The sequence below is a fragment of the Crinia signifera genome, chromosome 1 (assembly GCF_055691185.1).
Source record: "Crinia signifera chromosome 1, ASM5569118v1, whole genome shotgun sequence".
Taxonomy (NCBI): Eukaryota; Metazoa; Chordata; class Amphibia; order Anura; family Myobatrachidae; genus Crinia; species Crinia signifera.
This window is the reverse complement of record NC_139217.1, coordinates 144404425-144425316: the sequence shown is the minus strand read 5'-3', so window position 1 is coordinate 144425316 and position 20892 is coordinate 144404425. Positions and strand designations below refer to the sequence as shown.

General features: G+C 44.5%; 1 protein-coding gene across 2 annotated transcripts in view; it reads left to right on the top strand.

Moving 5' to 3' along the window:
* Positions 1-20366, top strand: part of SYNPO2 (synaptopodin 2) — a 215174-nt gene extending 194808 nt beyond the window's left edge. Inside the window, exons 5-6 of one of the 2 annotated variants that reach the window (XR_014470875.1) lie at positions 11574-16902; positions 19016-20366. Coding sequence is in view for 1 of the 2 variants with exons in the window: in XM_083174460.1 (XP_083030586.1) it covers positions 11574-12140 (567 nt within the window). In the remaining variant the exon portion in view is untranslated. Of the gene's footprint in view, positions 1-11573 lie in introns of both variants that reach the window. The other variant, XM_083174460.1, reaches the window with a different exon arrangement.
* Positions 20367-20892: the final 526 nt, after the last annotated feature.

The following is a 20892-nucleotide window of genomic DNA, read 5'->3' as shown; positions in this document are numbered from 1 at the left end:
TTGTCCATCTAAGAAGGATTTTGTCAGAAAGAATGAACCAAAATAAGGCCCTTAATATGCCCCTGGCCCTCAGCCATAAAATCTATTTTCAAACTTTGAAACTCGGGTCACATACAGTAAATGTTATGTTTCTGGCATTATCGTGACCAAGAATGATTCCATTTTCATCTGTTGAATATGTTCATATCTTCAATTCTTCCCGAAAATAGGTCAAACTAATATTTACATACTGTGTATATATATGGTAATTACAGCATGTGCTTTAACTAAACAAACATTGTTGAATTGTTTAAAAGAAATTTGTGAACCTAAACTACAAGGCCTGCTGCATAAACACGGGCTAAACTGTACTTGACTTCTCCATTCTAATCCAGTAATCTAGTAAAGTAACATTGTAGGAAAAACATTGACATTAATCTCATTCAATGTCACTTCATGAAAGTGATTACAAATGCAATTTGTAACATTCTTATATTCATATTAAATCTGCTAATCTGGTGAATGTAAATCACATTTAAACCGTCTGGGACATACCGAATACCTCAGAATAGGATGCACCTCTGACTGCGGCACGCCTAATTTATTTTACTTGCGATCATCAAGTTACAGCCCTGTTGCACCCAATAATGGCCATTCAGTGCAGGGACTGAGATGTGTATAGAGTGGCCAATCCTGGGATCAGAGTCAGTGGGATGTTGGCATTTGGACCCAAAATTTCCGGGCACATGCGCAGTCTAATGTCGGGCAGCACCTGAGCACATGCTTAGACGCTGCCCGGCTGTTCCTGATCCCAGGTGTGCGGCTCTGCGCAGCATGGCGGTCAGAGGTTACGCTGTGTAGGTCGTGCCACGCCAGCTCCCGGCCCACTCCTGAGCGCACCGCCCACCACTGCACACGTAAATGTGCAGCATTTAGTTTTCTTTTAATTAGGGAGGCCAATCCCTGAATCCCGGGATTGAAAAAATGGCAGGGATTGGCTTCTATAGATGCATATGACTATAAATTGCTTGTAAGTACTTAAGATGCATCTGCAGAGCCTAACTCCTAGATGTACTCAAACCCAGTGGCGTAACTATAGCCCCGCAGCGCCCGTGGTGGCGGGGCGGTGCTGAGAGGGTGTGGGCGTCGTGGGGGGGGGGGGTCTGTGGGGCTATTGTTACCCACTGCCGTCTGCCCCTACTGCCGGAGCTTGTGTCTGCGTCGGGTCCCGGCTACTGCTGCTAATAAAAAAAAAAGTGAAACTCAGAAAATGGCTGCCCCCATACTGCAGACAGTTTTTGAGGATGCTAGAGGAGGTGGCTCATTAAATGACCAGCTCTGCCTCCCAGTGACGTCACTTGTTTACAGCAGGAAGGTGCAGTCACTCTCACAGACTCAGGGGTTTATTGACTAAGATGGGAGTTCTGTTGAAGAAGGGATGTTTCTATGGGCAACCAATCAGCATCTACTTATTTATTTTATTTAGCACCTTTTAGAAGATAATAGATAGAATTTAATTGGTTGCCCATAGTACATTCCGTCTTCAATCATCTCCCATCTTAGTAAATGAACCCCTCAAAGTGCAGACTCCATCCTCCTCCAGTCCAAAAATGGGAAAAGTGATTGTGGGCGGGATGCTCTAACCCAGAAATGCAATAACGGGGTTTTTACCGCATTTCTATATTCTCTACCCACCCTCCGCAGTGTCAGCGCTACTGAGGGAATCAAGCATATGCGATCATTAACTATGCGAAGCTTGGTGGAGGGGGGCTGTGGAAGGAAGTTAGAACATCCCGCCCATTGGGAGGGATATACCAAGCAGTTGCGGTACATCCTGCCACACTAGTGTTCACGCTAGGCTGTTTTAGCGGGGCGCTGCATCCTGCCTGATTTTTAAAGGGCAAAATGCTCCCTGCCCCTCTAGCAGCACCCTGCTAAAACATCCTGCTGCCTGTCCCCACCGGAAGCACGGAGAAGCCCAGTGCTGCCGTAAATTCCCAGCACTTCCCCAGCAGTGACTTCGGCGGGGCCAGGCCCAGCCCTTTTGGAGATGTTGGCAGGCTCGGCTAGCCTCCTTTTGTGACCGTGGCGGCCGTGGCACCCTTTTTTGATGTCACTGGCCGGACCCACACCCTTTTGGGATGTTGGCGGTCGGGCCCGCCCCCTTTTGTGTAATGCAAATTACACATAAGGCCACACATGATGCCCATCACATACTTTATAACAAGCCGTAATGCCCATTACATACTATATAAAAAAACATAATGCCCATTACGCATCTGACACATAAGTGCCACTTACCTACATGCTCATTGCTAGGAAATTCATGCTTGATGCCAAGGGGGACTGAAATAGCTTGTTGCCAAGGGGGACTGAAATTGCTCGTTGCCAAGGAGGGCTGAAAATGCTCATTGCCAAGTGAGACTACAATTGCTCATTGCCAAGGGGGACTACAATTACTCATTGCCATGGTGGACCCATGGGGGCTTTCAGATTTGTTCATATCAATGTAACAAGTCTATTTTCTATACTATATAATACAATTACAGATGGAGTCATGCTAATCTGTGCGGCTCCCGGCACGCCATTCAGTGCACCACGAGGTGCAAATGAGGTGCATGTGCGTGTGAGATGCTCGCACACCCCATTCCCGGTCAGCTCACCAGATAAGCATGAGCCCATCTGTACATACTATAATGTGCAAAACTAAGGTAATGCGACTTTTACTACTGACACTATCATGCCACATCTCTGTATGTAAACCGGGTGCATATACTGTTATAGATAAGGATGGATTATGAGATGTGTCACGATCAGTGTGCCTCCCTAAATGCCCTGCTTCATGTGTGTGTCTTCTGCTGATAATGTATGGAGTGCAGATGTGTCTTGAGCCTCGTTGTGACCATGGGGGACACTTATTAAAGCTTGGAGAGAGATAGAGCAGAGAGAGATAGCCATCAATCATCTCCTAACTGTTATTTTTCAAAAACAGCCTGCAAAATGTCAATTCAAAGCTCTCTACTTTATCTCTCTCCAGTCTTTGATACTGTACATACTATAGGCCAATGTCTGGAACACAATGTTAAGAACTCATACCTCCCAACTGTCCCGTTTTTCACGGGACCGTCCAGATTTTTTGGGACGGTCCCGCCCCCTTTCCGTGGCCGACAGTGTCCCACGGGGTGGGGGGGGGGGAATGGGCAGTTGGGAGTACCCCCAGTCTGAGGGGAATAGATGCATGCGCACAGCATCTATTCAGCCGAGCAGATGGTGAAAAATGGGGACGTGGCCAGATGGTGGGCTCATTTGGACAGGCAACGCCCCCATTTGCACAGACCTTTTCACCGAGCACATGTTTCTCTTCAGGGGATTAAAAAGTTGGGAGGTATGAGAACTAGACAACAATCTGGTAAAAACTAGGGATGTGCAGCAATATTTTGTAGAACCAGAAGATGGCAGCAGACACTTCATGATTGAACAAATTCAGCATTCAGCATTAGATGCACTGCAGCAATTAAATAATATAGGACAGATTTGTTAGCAATATTTTTATTAAATAATGTGAAATATAGTGTTTTCACACCCTTTTCACATTATTTCACATTACCCGTTTCATGTTACTTTAGTATCACCTAAAGGGGTTTTGGAGCAGTTTTCATGAAAAACATTTTTTAATCTCATTTCTCATATTTATAATGGGAAATGTGATCTGGGAAAATTTACTAGAAACAAAAAATGTAAAAATGACCCTGCAGTTAGCCCTGTGATAATAATGCCAGCTTCAGCTGACATTCACAAGATATGTCTTAGCCTGCACAGCTTTCTCTACCCCATGGCAGGGAAAACAATGCGGTGTGAAACTATGTTCATTAACACAGATTGGACAAATTGGTATGGCCATCGAGAGGGGCGGGGGTCCGACCCCCCATCCCCTCCATCCGTCCCGGGCAGCAGCACACACTGATAGCGTGAGAGCTTATGCTGAGCCTGCTTTCAGCACAGCACATGCTGTAAGTAGTAGGTGTGTGCTGCTGCTGGGGGGGGGGGGGGGGGGGTGACAATAACACCTCTCCACCCCTCAACATTAGAATGTTTTGTCACCCCCCTAAACATTTTGGGTGCATGGCCTAATAGCAGGAGGTCACACCGCCCATGACTAGGCCTCACCCCCAAATTTTACCAGGGCCGGGATGTCTCTCAGCGGCCCTGCAGATTGGACCCGGGTTTTCATTGTGAAAAGGCTTTTACTTGTACTGCACTAAGCTTCCTTGCATTTAAAATATATCTCATCAGGATTGGACTGGCTGACAATACCATATATTCTGACCTTTACTAGATCTAGTACAGTTTCCACTGAGTTTTAGGTAGGTACCCTCCCGCGTTCATATGGCCCTGCCCCCCTTTGTGAGCGCCTCAGAGACTATGAAAGTGCACATGCGCAGAGCTTCAACATTGAACTCTCCGTGTGAACGTATGGGTGAGTTCACTAATCAGAATCAAGGCCATAGATTGTAAGCTCACTGGGACAGGGACTGATGTGAATGTTCAGCTATCCTCTGTAAAGTGCTGCGGAATACGTGTGCGCTATAGATATAAATGAATTGGTATTTGGTATACAGTATATAGACAGGTTATCAATCAGATATGCTACATTCCCAGGACTATGGTGCTTTTACTGCAGTATATAATGTGATAGATCATACTGTATGAATTATAGATGTAGCGCACGAGACGCTCACACACCCCGTTCAGGCGGAGCTCTCTGCTGCCTCCCTGTCACTCCCCGCTGGTCCCCCCCCCAGGGATTCCGACACCCACCGCAGAGTGATGGGGACGCGCGCGTGTGTAAGATGCCTGGCAGTCCCCTTCACAGATGGACTGCCTCTCCGCCATAGGGCACCCCAAAACTAGGAAAGGTGACCGCCAATGTTTAGTATATATTGTTTATTGGATAAATGTTTATAATGCACCCTGTTTTAACCTATTTTTTATGGCTTATGTTAACTATTTGCCTAGCTTTGCAACAGGTGTGTGGTAGTTGCTCTCCTTTAAAAGCATAATCTGCTGTGAGCATTAGACCAGATAGCATGCCTGGAATCAAACATTAATGTCATAGCTATGTGTATTGTAATAATTTTGAGCAATAGTGTTCGGACCTGCAGAAAAGTGAGTTTCCCTGAAGGGGGCTGCGGGCCTAAATGCATTGATTAATACATGAACTAAATCTCCACTGTTTATTAAAGTTAGTTAACTTAGTGATTGCAGAGCCCCTGCAATTTATATATACTAGGTGATTCATCGCGCCCTACGGGCGTTCTTCACACCATCGTAAGGGGCTGCGCCCCCTTAACCTGTGAATGCATTTATTGCATGGGTGTGGGGTGCTATGGGTGGGGGTAGGTGCTTGGGGGTGGTGTGGCGGGTTCGGGGATACTTTGGGTGGTGGAGTTACAGGTGCAGGGTAGGGCCGTGTGGATGGTGTTGGTCTGGTTAGGTGCAGGGCCGCATGTGGATAGTGTGGGTGGGGGAGGTGCGGTTGTGCTGTAGTTGGGTTGGGGATGGACAGCGGTGGTTGTGCTGTCGGTGTTGAAGAGGTGGGTGCGGTTGACGTGTGTGAGGGATGGGGGTTGTGTGTGCTGTGGTTGGGGGAGAGGCTGGTGTGCTATGGGGGAGGGGTGGGTGTTGTGGTACTGCGGGTGGTGGAGGTGCGGTTTTGCAAGTGGATGCTGGGGTGCTGCAGGTGCGGTGGTGCTGCAGGTGGGTGTAGTGGTGGTGTTGGGTGGGTGGGTGAGGGCAGGGTGCGAAGGGGATATGGGTAGGGAAGGGTGGTTGGGGGTGGTGTGGTTGAGGTAGTGGCAGGTGTGGGGATACTGCAGGTGTTGGAGTTACATGTGCGGGTGCTTTCCCTGTGGGTGGTGTGGGCTGTTGATGTGTGGGGGTGCACTGGTTGAGAGATGGGCAGTTGCGGGGGTGCTGTGGATGCGGGGACAGGGTGATGCCACTGTGGGATGGTGGGGTGCTATTGGGGGATCGAGGTGGTGCTAAGGACACTGCCCGGTGATCATGGGGGGTTGCATCAGGGGACACTGCTGGGAGATTTCGGTGTAGGGGTGGGGGGGGGGGGGTGCGGCTTGGTGAATAATTTCTTGCTAAAAGCTGGGACATCTGTAACTGGCACTACTGGGGACATGATATATAACTGGCACTAAATATGCGCAAGAAAATTATGGCTTGGCATTCACATTCAGGGGTAGATTTATGAAGCAGTGATAAGGGAGGAGAAGTGATAAAGTGCCTGGTACTTTATCACTGGCCAATCAGCTTCTGACTGTTAAGTTACAGGCTGTGTTTAAATAGGAGCTGATTGGCCGGTGATAAATTACCAAGCACTGTATCACTTCTCCTCCCTTATCACTGCTTCATAAATCTACCCCTCAGTGTCTGAGATAGTACACAAACTTTGTTTCATGTTTTGAAACCTTATTTTATGCACAAATAAAATATATTTGTGTGTATTTCATGTGTTTGATTTGATTATATAACATACAGTAAATATAAGATACCTCAAAATACATCATTGAAATATAAAAATATTCTGAAATATGGAATATTCAGTTATCCAAAATTCTTCTGGTCCCGAGCATTTTGGATAAGGGATACTCAACCTGTACTGGATTCCTTCGGATTATGGAAGTTTGGATGGAATAGATTCTCGGAGAACCAAGTCTGCTCATCTCTAGTTTAAATATATAGAAAACCAGATTAAATAAAATAATAAACAGCATTACAGGAGTAATAATATATCACAGGTTTGCTCAATAGCTATGTCTGAAAGTAGTTTTATTATAAAGCAACAATGTTGCAGTTAAACTAGCAACATGTAATATTTAACATTCAACATCATTGTAACATACCTCCCAAATGTCCTGATTTTTGCAGGACTGTCTCAATTTTTTGAGACTGTTCAACATTCCACCAGTGGTTCTCTGCTTAGCAGAGCAGTGTTGAATTGACGCTGTGCACATGCCATGATTGCTAGTGTTATCGCCCAGTTGGCCATGAAGCAGGGTTGACCTTGCGATGTTGCTAGCAACTGCGGGCACCAACATATTGGGCATACACACTGAGCTATACACATGATTTTTCATTCCATATCCTCCCAAAATGCATACCTCCCAACTGTCACATTACCACGGAAACATTGCGGAATTTGGGGCTGTTCCCACGGCCCGCCTGGGGCCGGCAGTGTCCCGTGGTGGTGGTGGGGGGTTCCCCACTGCCGCCCGCGAATAGACGCATGCACACAGCGTCTATTCATGCCCGACAGCGGCAAAAATGGTGGCGTGGCCTCATTGGAGCATAGCGAGTATAGGCCATGCCCCCTTTAGCTAGACCATGCCTCCAATTTTCGGCGCACATATAGCGCGTGGGCCACAGTCCCTCCTCAAGCTGCAGCTAAGTAACGGCCCAGTGTATACTTGGTTCTTGAAGCTTTGTTGCTTATGTTTATGTACTTCTGATCTACACATAATACACAGATAAATATACCTAGATTCCCAGATACTAGATTAAAGATTGTATGCTTTTTATGATCAGTACCTTTTACAGGTGTTGGAGGCCCGTTGTAAAAACATATACTGCTGCTGATGATAATCATGACACCTGCGGCAATATCTAGCTGCTTTTTATTTAAAATTTGTCTATTGATCCCTCATTATGAAGGCATTTTTATTCCTTAGCATTCTGGTTATAGTACAAAGAATATTATAAAACTTGTGGCCTGTGGCAAGAGCTGAATGTCCCTTTTTACCTCTCTCAGTTCCAGTATGTTCCTTGTCTTCAACTTTATTTTTTACGTTTTAACAGCCAGCAGCACTGCAGGAAATTCCAGCGATTTAAGTCCTTTGAGAAAGAATAAAACACGAAGGGGCTGGGCTGTGCGTAGACAGCAGTTTCAGTGGGCAGCGAGCCAACAGTCAGATTTTATCATCCTTTCTGTTATGGATGAATGTGTTTTCTGTAATATTAAACCAGTTTATATTCTCAAGGATTATGTTAGATGTTTCATGTTAGTAGTGAAAGATATATTTTAATACTGTATATAATTAATCTGTATTTCTTGCATGCTTTCGTTGGTGTCAGAGAATCATCTCAGAATTCTTTATTGTTTACATTTAGAACATGCAGCAATTTGCCCAAGAGCTGACATTTCTAGGCAGATAAACTGTAATACGCAAGGATATCCAAACAGGTTAGGGTCCTGTATGATTTGGTGTGGCAGCAAAAGCACATAAATGATTCAGTATGATGAAACATTGTAGTTCTCAGGTGTGCGTGTTTAACACCTGCTCACCTATGGTCTACAACTGTGCTTCTCAACCACGGTCCTCAAGTACCCCCAACAGTGCACTTTTTCCAGGTCTCCTCACAGAATCACAAATAAAATAATTAGCTCCACCTGTGGATCTTTTAAAATGTGTCAGTGAGTACTGAGTGCACCTGTGCACATGCTGGGTGACCTGGAAAACGTGCACTGTTGAGGGTACTTGAGAACCACTGGTCTACAGCATCAGACAGATGGATAACCTGATTGATGTATTGACTGTGCCTACATCCAAGTCTTGGTCTTAACTGTACAGAACAATTCACCAAGGGTTGGCTCAGCAACCAATTACAGTATGTGACAATATGTAGATGGATATGTACACAAGTGCCTTTGTTTCAGCGATTCATTACATAATGACTATGTTAAAGTGTGCAAATGTGACTGCCATTGGGATGTAACATGTGCAGAGAGAATTACATTTTGGTGTGTTATTTTGTTTCTGTGCAGGATAAATACTGGCTGCTTTATTTTTACACTGCAATTAAGATTTCAGTTTGAACATACCCAAATCTAACTTTATCTGCACATGTTACAATTGACCCACTTGCAGTGCACATAGTTTTGTCCATTTGCTGAAAAAAACAGCTTTGTGATCAGGTCTGAAAACCTCCAATATTTGAACACCTGCATCTATCCATTTCACCAGCTGCAGATGTCATTGCCCATTCACCACCGCAGGGACAGCGCTGTGTCTTACTGTCATGGCTACCTGCTTTGGACCGCACAGGAGAATACCTAATGATAGAAGGATCTTGCTCATGCCCAGTGGAGACGGCCAGGGGTATGGGTCATAGAATTGACAGTCAATAGGTCGACAACTATTGGTTGACATTCAAACGGTTGACACATGAAAATGTCAACATGCATTAGGTCCACATAATAAAAAAACTAACTGTTAAAATACCCCTACTACCATAACCAGTAACCCTAATTCCCTAACGGGCGGTCTGGATGGGCTCATATGGTTCTTTTTTGCGTTCAAATACAAATTAGTCCTTTTAAATTAAGGCCCTCATTCTGGTTGACTTGGTAAAATGCGAAGCTTGCAGCTTACCGAGTCCCAGAGGACCTACCCCGCCAAATTGCCCCCCCCCCCCCCCCACATATCCCCTCGCAACCATGAGGGGGGATGTATCATGAAGGGATGCAGTTTAAATCCCGGCGGTCGGGATCCCGGCGTTCAGAATCCCGACGCTGGAATCCCGACCGACGAAATCCCGACACTTTCTCCCTCCGTGGGTGTCAACGACACCCTGGAGGGAGAATAAATTAGTGTGCCGAGCATAGCGAGGCACCAGGCCCGCTGCGTGGCGAGCGCAGCGGGTCCGCAAGGGGGGTGATCCATATCCCCCCCTTGTCTGGATTTCGGCTGTCGGGATTCCGGCGTCTGGATATTGAACGCCGGGATCCCGACCGCCGGGATTTCATACTGAATCCAACATGAAGACAACACATCCCCTTGCTTGTGCTAACAGTAGGAAAAATCATAAGATGTCACCGACCACCGAATGATTTCTCCTGCCTTCGCAAATATACGTCAGTGGAGACTGACTTATATTTGCGGACGGGACAAAGACAGGGCAGGCGGCTGACGTCATGTGATGTCAGTCGCCCGCCCCTGGCACACCTTGTCCCACCCACAGTCCCATGGGAACGCCCAGTGTTTTCATGGGGGTGCCTATGAAACACTAAGCGTTCCCATGAGTGACATCCGGGCCTGCTGCCCCATGTACATGCACAGTACAGACTCCACAATCGCGTAGTAGAAGAGGAGCAGAAGCCCTGGGGGGCTCCTGTACTGATGGACCGCACTTGGGAGTTGAATTTCCCTGCTTTCACAACTTGTTTTCTATCAGTCAGAAACTCCACAATCCAAGAACCCGTAGCTTCAGGGACTCCTAGGCAGAGTAGTTTGGGGTGGAAATGTTGGGGATGATTGTGTTGAAAGCCGAGCTAGAGTCGACAAATAGGACCCTTGCATAGGTACCAGGCATATCCAGGTGCTGCAGAATGTAGTGCAGGGGGTCTAGCTGGTGGGCAGTCACAGCTTTCAGGTGGTTCAGTACCAGGCGCTGAAATGTTTTCATGATCAGACGTCAGAGCTTTCGGCCGGTAGTCGTTCAGATTTGTAATAGTGAATTTCTTGGGGACCGGAACAATAGTGGAGCTTTTGAGGCAGGAGGGAACCTTGCGTAGCTCCAGTGATTTGTTGAAGATCCTGGTGAATATGGGGGCAAGTTGACCCGTGCATACTCTCAGGGCAGATGGTGACACCCCATCAGGACCTGGTGCTTTCCTTGGTTTGGCCCTCTTGAACATCTCCTCCACCTCTACTTGGGTAACCTGGAGTGACTGGAATTAGCTGTCGACATTTGGGGCATCACATAGGGTATGGTTTGGTTCACAGTGGACCATTTTTCCAAACCTGCAATAGTAGTTGTTCAGTTCATCAGCTAGGTCTTGGTACATGGCAGTCGGTTTGGGTGTTTTCTTGTAGCTGGTTATAGATTGCATTCCTTTCCACACAGATACAGATTCATTAGTGGACAGGTCATTTGTCAGCTTGTCAGAGAACCACTTTTTTGCTAGCCTGATTTAATTTGTTAGGGAGTTTTTTTTCCCACCATGACAATGCACCAGCTCCCTCACCTGACTTGGCTCCTTGCGACTTCTTTCTGGTCCCTAACCTAAAAACATGGCTCGTGGGGGAAAAAAAAATTCATAGCGCAATTTGGCCGCAACAATTCCGGATGAGGGAGCTGGTGCATTGTCATGGTGGAAAAAAACTAACCTATGAATCAATCTGCAATTTGGTTTAGCATTGTTTGAACGGTATTATTGATCCACCCTTATTGATCCACCCTTGTAAACTCTATATATTTAGTAACTTTTGCCATTGCTTATAATCTTCAACTTCTGAAGAAATCTCTTCAGTGTCTATTAAAAGGAATAATGCATTGTCTATGATAAATTATTCTGATATTAAAAAAATCCTTGGATTCATCTGACCCTGTTCTCTTCTATGGCTTCAGGACTACAGTATGTCTAATAATTAATTAGCAAAAGTTACAGTAGGTACATTATCCTGTACATACAATATAATTGCATACATAAATTAATACATACACACTGTGCATATAGTGACTGGCTTTTAATCATTACTTCTTCCTACTCTGATATAAATGATTCTTGTTCGTATCTTTTACAGGAAAGCGATGGTGGAAGACCCACATCATTCCCAACCAGAAGCTATTCATCAGCCAGCTCTCAGCAGTTTGGCTCGCCTTTGTCTCCAAGACTCTTCGAGCCTGCCCCTGGTTACTTTGACAAATCAGCAGCGACACCAGAAGTACCTGGGAAGAGAATAACTCCATGGGAAGCAGCAGCCAAATCTCCTATGGGTTTTGTGGATGATATGTTCATTCCACAAACAGTACATGAGTCTGTATCGGCCAACATAGTCTCTGCTGCACGTAGAAAGACTTTACCAGAACCTCCGTCAGCCTGGAAGTCCACCTCCATTGTGCCTCCTACTACTAGATCTTATGCCTATAAAGGCTTACATGAGAGTAGGCCTAGTGGTATTTCAACAGTACCAAAAAATATAGTATCTGCACCATCAATGCAATGTGGTTATCAACTCCGGTATCCATACTCTAGCTCACACTCTATAACAAATGCTGGTTCTCTGCCTTTGGATACCAGGTCAGAATATTGCATGCCCACCGGGCGTAATCCAAACTTTAATCCTTACCCTAGGGCCTGGAGGAGCTGAATATCATGGCTAGTTATGGCGTCATTCTAATGGCTCATGATGTAAAATGATATTCCTAGTTAATGCCTACTTATGGCTCTATAGTGATTTGGGATGAACCTAACAGCAGGCATTTAAACCCATAGAACTATACTACAGTGTGCGTTCTTCCAAATTTTCATAAAAATGTCTACACAGTATTTTCAAACAACTCTTTTATATAGAATTTCATATAATGAGTGTTGTAAATCCTACAAGATGTGCCTGTTGCACAGTCACTCTATTGAAGCCATCTGTTTAATATTTAATTGACTTCAATGGTATGGATTACCGGCCACACGTGACATCACTGTCATCACTATATAAAATGTTGTTCATTGCTTAGCAGCTAGAAGTAATTGTGGAGACAGTACATTTACCTGCATTGTAAGAGATGTAACCAACTAACAAATGAGTTCTGCCAGCTGTTTGCACTGGTAACTGGCATTGCACCTTCCTCACCTTCCTCACACACAGCACGTAAGCTATTATCATGTAAGACTTGAGTTAGCGCTCAATGATGTACCATTCCTGTTTCTAAGGGCGAGATTTATAAAGCATCAAAAGTGGGGACTGATAAACCACCAGCCAATCAGCTCCTAAGTGACACTTTTCAAACACAGCCTGTAACATGGCAAGTAAGAGCTGATTGGCTGTCTGTTTATCACTCTCCATTTCATTCCTTTTTGAAGCTTGATACATCTGGCCCTCAGAAACCGACTTCCTCAAATCTACGAAGAGCAAACTATAACATTACATTTTGCTTTCCGTTTTACATATGCCAATCCGTTCTAGGTTTTAAGAAGGCAAATGTCATATCACTTCCTATAGGCACATACCCCATGTCTGATAATAACAGATCCACTTGGCAGAGGATGGGACACATGAGCAAGGACAAAAATATTTTAAAGAGAGATAAATTGAATGTATGTGAATAACTAGAAGCGTAACTAAACTGTTCTAGAGAGCTACCTGCAGAGTGTTTTCAGAATGAGTATAGAAGTAGGAATTATAGTAGTATGTGAGTCCTACATGTGAATATGGTGGAAGTGAAAAATAGTATTTTGTATAAAAAAAATGAATGGAGACACTAAACAGGTACACGGTATGTAATGTACTTTAGTGATCTCATATTACAAGACTGTATATATTGAGGCCAGGCGGTAAGTGTTTTATCATAGGTTTCGCTCGGAATGTTCTCATATATTTCCCATGATGCTTTATGACATGCCTATTGTATGGTGCTCTTTTTTTATTTCAATTTTGTATGCATGATGCTAAAGATTAGTTGAAGGAGAAATGTGCATGTAGTTAGAAAGTAAACGGACCAGCAAGTGTTAAGGTTAGGCTATTAGAGGTACCAACATGACAAGGAATGAGATTACGGACAAATGTCATTGTGCACTCATCTGTACATTCAGTTATATATTCATAGAAAGCTGATACTTTTCCATTGCATCATAAATGTAGTTAGCTTCTTTCTTGCATTTGGTATCAGTATGACATCTTGGTGTACATTGTCTTATCTGAAATTTAACTTAACTTTTTATCATTGTAGAGTCAGGCACATCAGAGTTGGGAGCAACTGCACTGCAGATGGCGCAGATTTTCATTGGGCAGAGAGATTAAAAGGAGTGTGGGCTAGTTCTGCTCCCAATCCTAAATACATTTTTTGAATGACCTCAAAAACATGTATAAAAAAAACATGTATAAAACCCACTGTAGATGCTCTTTGGCACTGAAAGCATGAATTCATCGCAAAAATCACCATACCGAATACATAGGTAAAATGATATACATATGAGTATGTGAGTCTTCACTTGGCATCTCAATGCCATAAGGCGTGAGACAGTGGTGTGACTAACATGCGCACCATGTATTTTTATTTATCAATTTAAAAATCTTAATTGCATAAAAGTCGCAGTGAAAAGCCACTCAGTGTACTAGATTTGCTAGGCTGGGACTTTAACCCCCATGAATTGGTTTTACACTGGTACAAAGGTGCGTGTGGCATAGGGGCCGATTTAGGGGCCCATCCGTTTGAAAGGGCAGCAAATTTGCAGCCCTTCTGATAATCAAACCACCACGCATGCCGTTGACAGGGTAATTGACACCCTGCGGGCGTTTGGGGGCTTGCCGCCTGCAGAAAACGCAGATGTTCCCCTGCTGTTGGCAAGGAGGGCCGCTGACATCATCATGGCCCCTTCCCATGGAATTTGCAGCACAGAGTGAGTTCTGGCTGCGAGTGAGGGAAAACCATTTGATGGTGAATGGGGCGAAGACATGCTGGAGGGTTGTGCAGGGCGTTGGGGCGTGCAGGGCGGTGGGCTCCAAACACTTGCAGCCCAGTGAGCAGGACTGAATCAGGCCCATACTACCCTCCTGGGAGTCCCCTGTCCCCTAAAGAGTAGGTGGATCTACCACATCCTAGTTGCTTCCTAGTGAATCAGGCCCTCCACCCCCTTTCACCCCCACTTTAACCCCTGCATCAGCTGATTATTCACAAAGTGAGAGGCAAAATAAGATACTGTAGAGGCAAAAAAAGTTTGACAATAAGAACCATTTCTTCACCCCTGCTGTCTGCTCTGTACCTTTGTACAAATACAGTTAAATACAGTCTTGTGTTTCAAAGATTTGCTGTAATGGAAGCAATTTCATATTTCTGAATGAACATTGATGTCTGGGTAGGCCAACTGTGCTGCAGAAGTTAGGCGCAGCAGTGGAGGACTATTCTTACAGGAAAAGCAAAATAAGTGCAGCCATATAACAGTTGGCTTATGCTTAATTACGTCGTCAATGGAGATTATTGCAAAAAAGACCCAATCGTGTTTTGCGGTTCACTTTAGATGGAAAATTAGTGTACGCCTGGGAACGAATAGTCTATTCTTCTATCCATGCTCGTGATCTGTCATGGCAAAAATCATAAAACCGGATGAGGCATTTGGATGATTGTTTCTCACTTTAGTCCGTTATATGAAAAGGAGGCATGGGAAGATAATGGCGGCTGAAATCCAGCTGTCTGTTTTTAGCATCTGCATAAGAGGGTTTGGGCACTTTGTTAGACAGTGCTAAGTCAGTAACATGGTGGGAAGAAATCACATTTCAGCCAATAAGCTATAGAAATGCACTGTAATTGGACATGTTGCAGTATTTATATCATTGACTACAGAGCTTAATTATATAGTGGAAGTAGCGTTAAACTAATTGAACTCAGCACCTGCAAAGTTCCATAGCATAATTAGCACTGACGCTGAATGACATTGTCTGAGAAATATTTTGCTTCTTGCGCATTCAAAAGCCAAAAGGCTTCTGGGCTCTAAGTGTCTTCAAAATGATGTCTGGTTTGCTTTGTACTGATTCCGGATCATTTTGCAGTTTCTTTGTGTGCATACAGTATGTGCAGTTTGACTTTTTGGTACAAGTGGAAACTTTACACTTCGCATTGCAGGCACTGGCTTTGTATTTTCTGTTCTTAGTGCTTAAAAAATGAGCAAAGTTGCAGAAAATCAAACTTTATGGTGTGACGTTCTTGTGATGTCAAATTTAAGTTCTAGCTTTGCTGTGCCAATCCACAGAATGGCTATTTCACAATGAGGGCCTGATTCAATGTCACACACAGGAAGGTCACAGTGCTTGCAAAAAAATGGCTCCAGGTTTCAGACCGTTTTCATTGTCAGCAGAGTCTATGCGGAGGCATTTTCCTATGCATCTGCTTGTAACAACCACCATCACTATCGGTACATAGATCTGGTAATGGGTAAAAACCAGAACTGGACTGCAACCTGGAACACTGGACCAGATAGGCTTGTAGTGTCCTGTCCGGTGGGTGCCTGTCCGGAGGATGCCCTGTCCGGTGGTGGTAGCTGTGACACCTGAGACCAGAGAGATGGGGAGGGATTGCAGCATCAAAGTATGGTCTGGGATCTAGTAAAAACTGGAACAGAATGGACCATACCAAGATGCTGTAATGTCTTTCTCCATCTTCCAGGTGACATCTGTCATAGGCACCCCCAGGACCGTAACTCTCCCTTGGACATGCACCCCCCCCTGTCAGGGCCGTATTTTCGTATGGGCTTAATGGGCACTTGCCCAGGGACCCCATGTGTATAAGGGCCCTACCCTGATAGCTGAGGATCCCCCTTTTCCAGGGATACCAGAATTTTGAAAATCGGCACTGGGGAACTGGAGATATCCAACTTCAAAGAAGCAGTCCACATCCGACCTGTTAACTGCACTTCCCAGTCATATTTCTCAGGTTCTCTCTGACTTACCGTGAGATTCTCTATCACAGAAATGCGGTAAAAACCCCGTTATCGGGGGTTTTACCGCATTTCTGTATTCTCTAACCCCCCTTCGCAGTGTCAGCGCTGCGGAGGGAATCGCCAGAAAAAGCTGGCGATCCCCTGCAGAAGCCTATGGGCTTCTTACCACAGCGCTGTGTGAGGGATCCGTCACGGATCCCTCCCAGCATGCCCCGCGGCCGGAGCGTTGGTCTGCGCATGCGCAGACGGACTCCCGGGTCATAGACCCGGAAGTCCAGCAACGGCGCCGCATCGCAAGGGACAGCTCTTACCACAAGAGCTGTCCCTTGCGTTAATGACTGCATATTTTAGAGAATATGCGGTCATTAGAAATGCGAATGCCGGCGATACTGGGCTGCGGATTTTAGAGAATCCCGCCATTAGAGTTTTTCAGAGAGTATATGCCAAAAGCTGGGACTCTTCCCTTTCTGTCGACACTAGAGGCTTGTCTCTATCATGCCCAGAACCAGAGATATCAGCCTTCCAGCAGCCGGTCCCTTTTGTCATCTGATTGCTCTGGCTCCTGATCTCTGATCCCCAAGTCCCCAGCACCTCCTGAAATTGGGACTCTAGGTTTTTATACTATTGAAGGCTAAGAAATCTATTTCCAGATAATGGCGATATCTGCAGTCAAACAAGCTGCCCTCCACCGGAAAATGACGAATATTAAGGGACCCTTCATTCAGCTCAGTGCCCCCTTCACGTTAGTGTTCTCCCTCCCACCACCTTTTGCAGTAAAGGAGTAATTAGCAGAAGTTACTGCTCCAGGTCCTACATGTTGAATGGAAGATAGAGCACCCCCTGCCACCCGTGGGACATCAAAGCTGCTGCTGATAACACCCCCCACCCCTAGGAGGGGAGAATGGGTAAGGGCCCCAGTGCATTGCTTTGCCCAGGGGCCCACACTGCTGTTAAGATGGCCCTGCCCCCTGTGCAGTCCAGCGTTCCGGGTCTCATTGGGTTCCAGTTTACATTAGTTCCCACATATCTGTCTGACCTCTGTGCTACTTTGAACACCCCTACAGTTGCGCAATGATTAAAAAGTATGTCTCCTTTAGCCTTGTGAGCATGTGCAGTGTGCCAAATATCAGTTGTGCCTGCTTTGTGTGTGCTCCAAATCAGTCCAAATTCTGCATTTCAAGGTTTTTTTAGGGTGACGCCAGCCTCACATCTGTCTGTCTTTGATATGGTGGACTTCTGAGCATTTTGCTTTATTTCATTACAGTATGAAACGTTCCTCATTAGAAATATGCAAAATTCCACAGCTACAGATGTATCCATACCGCGGCATAGCCACACAGGCACGTGTCACTCTGTACAACTCAATACGCGGCACAAGACTGCGACTAGCTGCAGTACCATGTACTGTATTACTATGACATAGTTGCAGGAATGCTACTCGTGTCAGCTTTGCCAGGAATAGGACGCATTGCAAAAATGCAACTGTTAATGCAGAATGAGATGAATATTGAAAATTTAGCTCATCTCTAATAGTACTGTATAGAAATGCTTGTTTTACACAGCTGGGATTTTTTTTTTACTATATTCAGTGCCAGAAATACCTTGTATGGGTTCTATGGCAACACGCTACAAGAGTTTATAATTAGTGTACATTATACCGCCATGTCAGCTATGACTTATTTGTCCTTTCTCTCTACATACAGCAGGGTGTAATGCTGACATCAGCTATAGAAAGCATATACAGTACGTGTAGGCTAGACAAGTCTCCTCTGCTAGGTTTGCACGCACTGATTCTGCACTCAGACAAAGAAGCAAATATGGATATGCAGATGAATTAAATAGTGTTATTTCATTTTGCAATGTGTAGTATATTAAACAATTTTTTGCTTAAATGTGGAGAAAGGGTAAGAATACAAACCGTACCTTACTATATATATAACATTTTGGTTGCATAGGTTTCTTACTGTAGACATGCTATATATTCTGTGTGCCTAAGCAGCATACAGTAACATAAAGGTACTGTATATACAGTATTTATACAGCACAATAAAACAAGAGAGCATCAACCTGTGTATTTGTGCCTGATTAATGGCTGTGGCCTTGTAGATAGTAACTTTCCACCTAACAATCCATTTACCAATCCTGACACCTGAGACCAGAGAGATGGGGAGGGATTGCAGCATCAAAGTATGGTCTGGGATCTAGTAAAAACTGGAACAGTATGGACCATACCAAGATGCTGTAATGTCTTTCTCCATCTCCCAGGTGACATCTGTCATAGGCACCCCCAGGACCGTAACTCTCCCTTGGACATGCACCCCCCCCTGTCAGGGCCGTCTTTTCGTATTGGCTTAATGGGCACTTGCCCAGGGACCCCATGTGTATAAGGGCCCTACCCTGATAGCCGAGGATCCCCCTTTTCCAGGGATACCAGAATTTTGAAAATCGGCCGTGGAGAACTGGAGATATCAAACTTCAAAGCAGCAGTCCACATCCGACCTGTTAACTGCACTTCCCAGTCATATTTCTCAGGTTCTCTCTGACAGAGAGTATATGCCAAAAGCTGGGACTCTTCCCATTCTGTCGACACTAGAGGCTTGTCTCTGATAGACAGACAGCCAATCAGCTCCTGTCTGACATTTTTCAAACACAGTCTGTGACATAGCGGGTAGGTGCTGATTGGTTGGCTGTTTATCACTCTCCATTTTATCACTTTTGAAGCTTAGATAATCTGGCCCTATAGCATTTAAACAGGAATAAAAAATTTACATTGATGTATATGTAAAACAATGGTTTATGAATACAACTGATTTTGTTGAGAAAATACAGTGGATTGTCACAATGACTATAATTATGTCCTTCATTTACAATCAGGTTTAAAAAAATGAGTAAAAGTAATATTACCGTCTACAATGGAAATGTGCTCCTGGTCCAACAGAACAATGATAGTTTAAGATGCTACAGTATATATTGCACTGCTCAATGCTTTATTATTTTACTGGTTTAACTCATCAAGTTAATTCACATATTTTCAGTGTGTTATTTTAATCTTTTATATTTGCATGTTATGTAGTTTTATGTTTTTACAAGATCTATGGTCCCTAATAGGTTTTGCATTTTATCATCCTAAGGACTGGATTCAATTAGCCACGAATAATGACTGGAATAATTGATCTGCAGGGGCTATTCAATTATAGACTGTGGAATCCAGCAACCAGACTATAGACTGCATTCAATGTGGAAAAACAGAAACAGAGGGGTTAAATGCCCACAGCGTTGGGAATGTATCCAACACTCTAGGGCAGGGGTTCCCAAACTTTTTGAAATCACAGCACCCTGGAGTATCAGAATTATTTTCGTGGCACCCCTAGGCCAAAAGTTTCTTATTGATTACGTAAAAAAAATATATATAAATTGTGTTTATATGTGATCCTTAAGTCCAGTTATGTTGTGAGGGACAGTATTCACTCTGGGTTGTTCACATATTTTATGATTGGAAGCCACAAGCACTGATTTTCCCTTTTACATTGACCATAAATAAAATGAATTAGACCTAGACCACCATCCCAGGGCACCCCTGCAAGTGCTCTGAGGCACCCCAGGGTGCCACGGCACACAGTTTGGGAACCACTGCTCTAGGGGTTAACTGTGAAAGGAAAATGGGTCGTTAATGAATAGTGGTAAAGCCAAAGGCTACCGTCCTTTTCCTAGTGCGGTGACTTAGTGCATGGAATTGAATCCGGTCCTAAGGATGAGTTTCTCACCCAATGTACTATATCTTGGATATTACATTTCAAGCTTCGTTAAATTCTTTAAGTGCCATATATAGATGGAATGTGTTTTAAGCTGGTTTGTACAGTTTATGTAAATGTATGAAACATTGTTAAGTGCCTTTTACCCACAAAACCACCACTTGTTTGTGATAATAAAAGCATATAGGGATCTATCTGCGATGGTTGGCAGTGTCATTATGTATTGTTATAAATCACAGTGATACATATATAGGTGTTCCCATCTGGTTTGGTGAAACCATCAATGGTTTCCTACCACGCCAGAGCTCCTGTGGCATAATCACATCTACAGGGGGTTTCACGTCCCGCCACCTGTAGGTGACTGGAGGAAGTGATGTGTGTGTGCCGCTAAACTTCACAGAAGCATATGGGGATTTGACCAATAAGAGATTTTAGGAAGCTAAAATTTGGTGGACAAAAAGCTATTGTTTTCAGAATGTAGTATATTGACTTGGGCTGTCATCCCCATAAAGGTCCATGGAAACAGCGGTAAGTGATGGAAAAGTAGATACTGTAGGTCAGGCAGGTCAGTGATTTCACTGGGTTAATGCTGAGATACATTGTGTGAAGCAGAGGCAACTTTTCTCCAGTGTTATCTCTACCTCTAATATGTACTCTATCATCAATTACACAAATCATCAATTTGCCTTCCTGGTACCTTCGACACTGCGTCCATGAAGT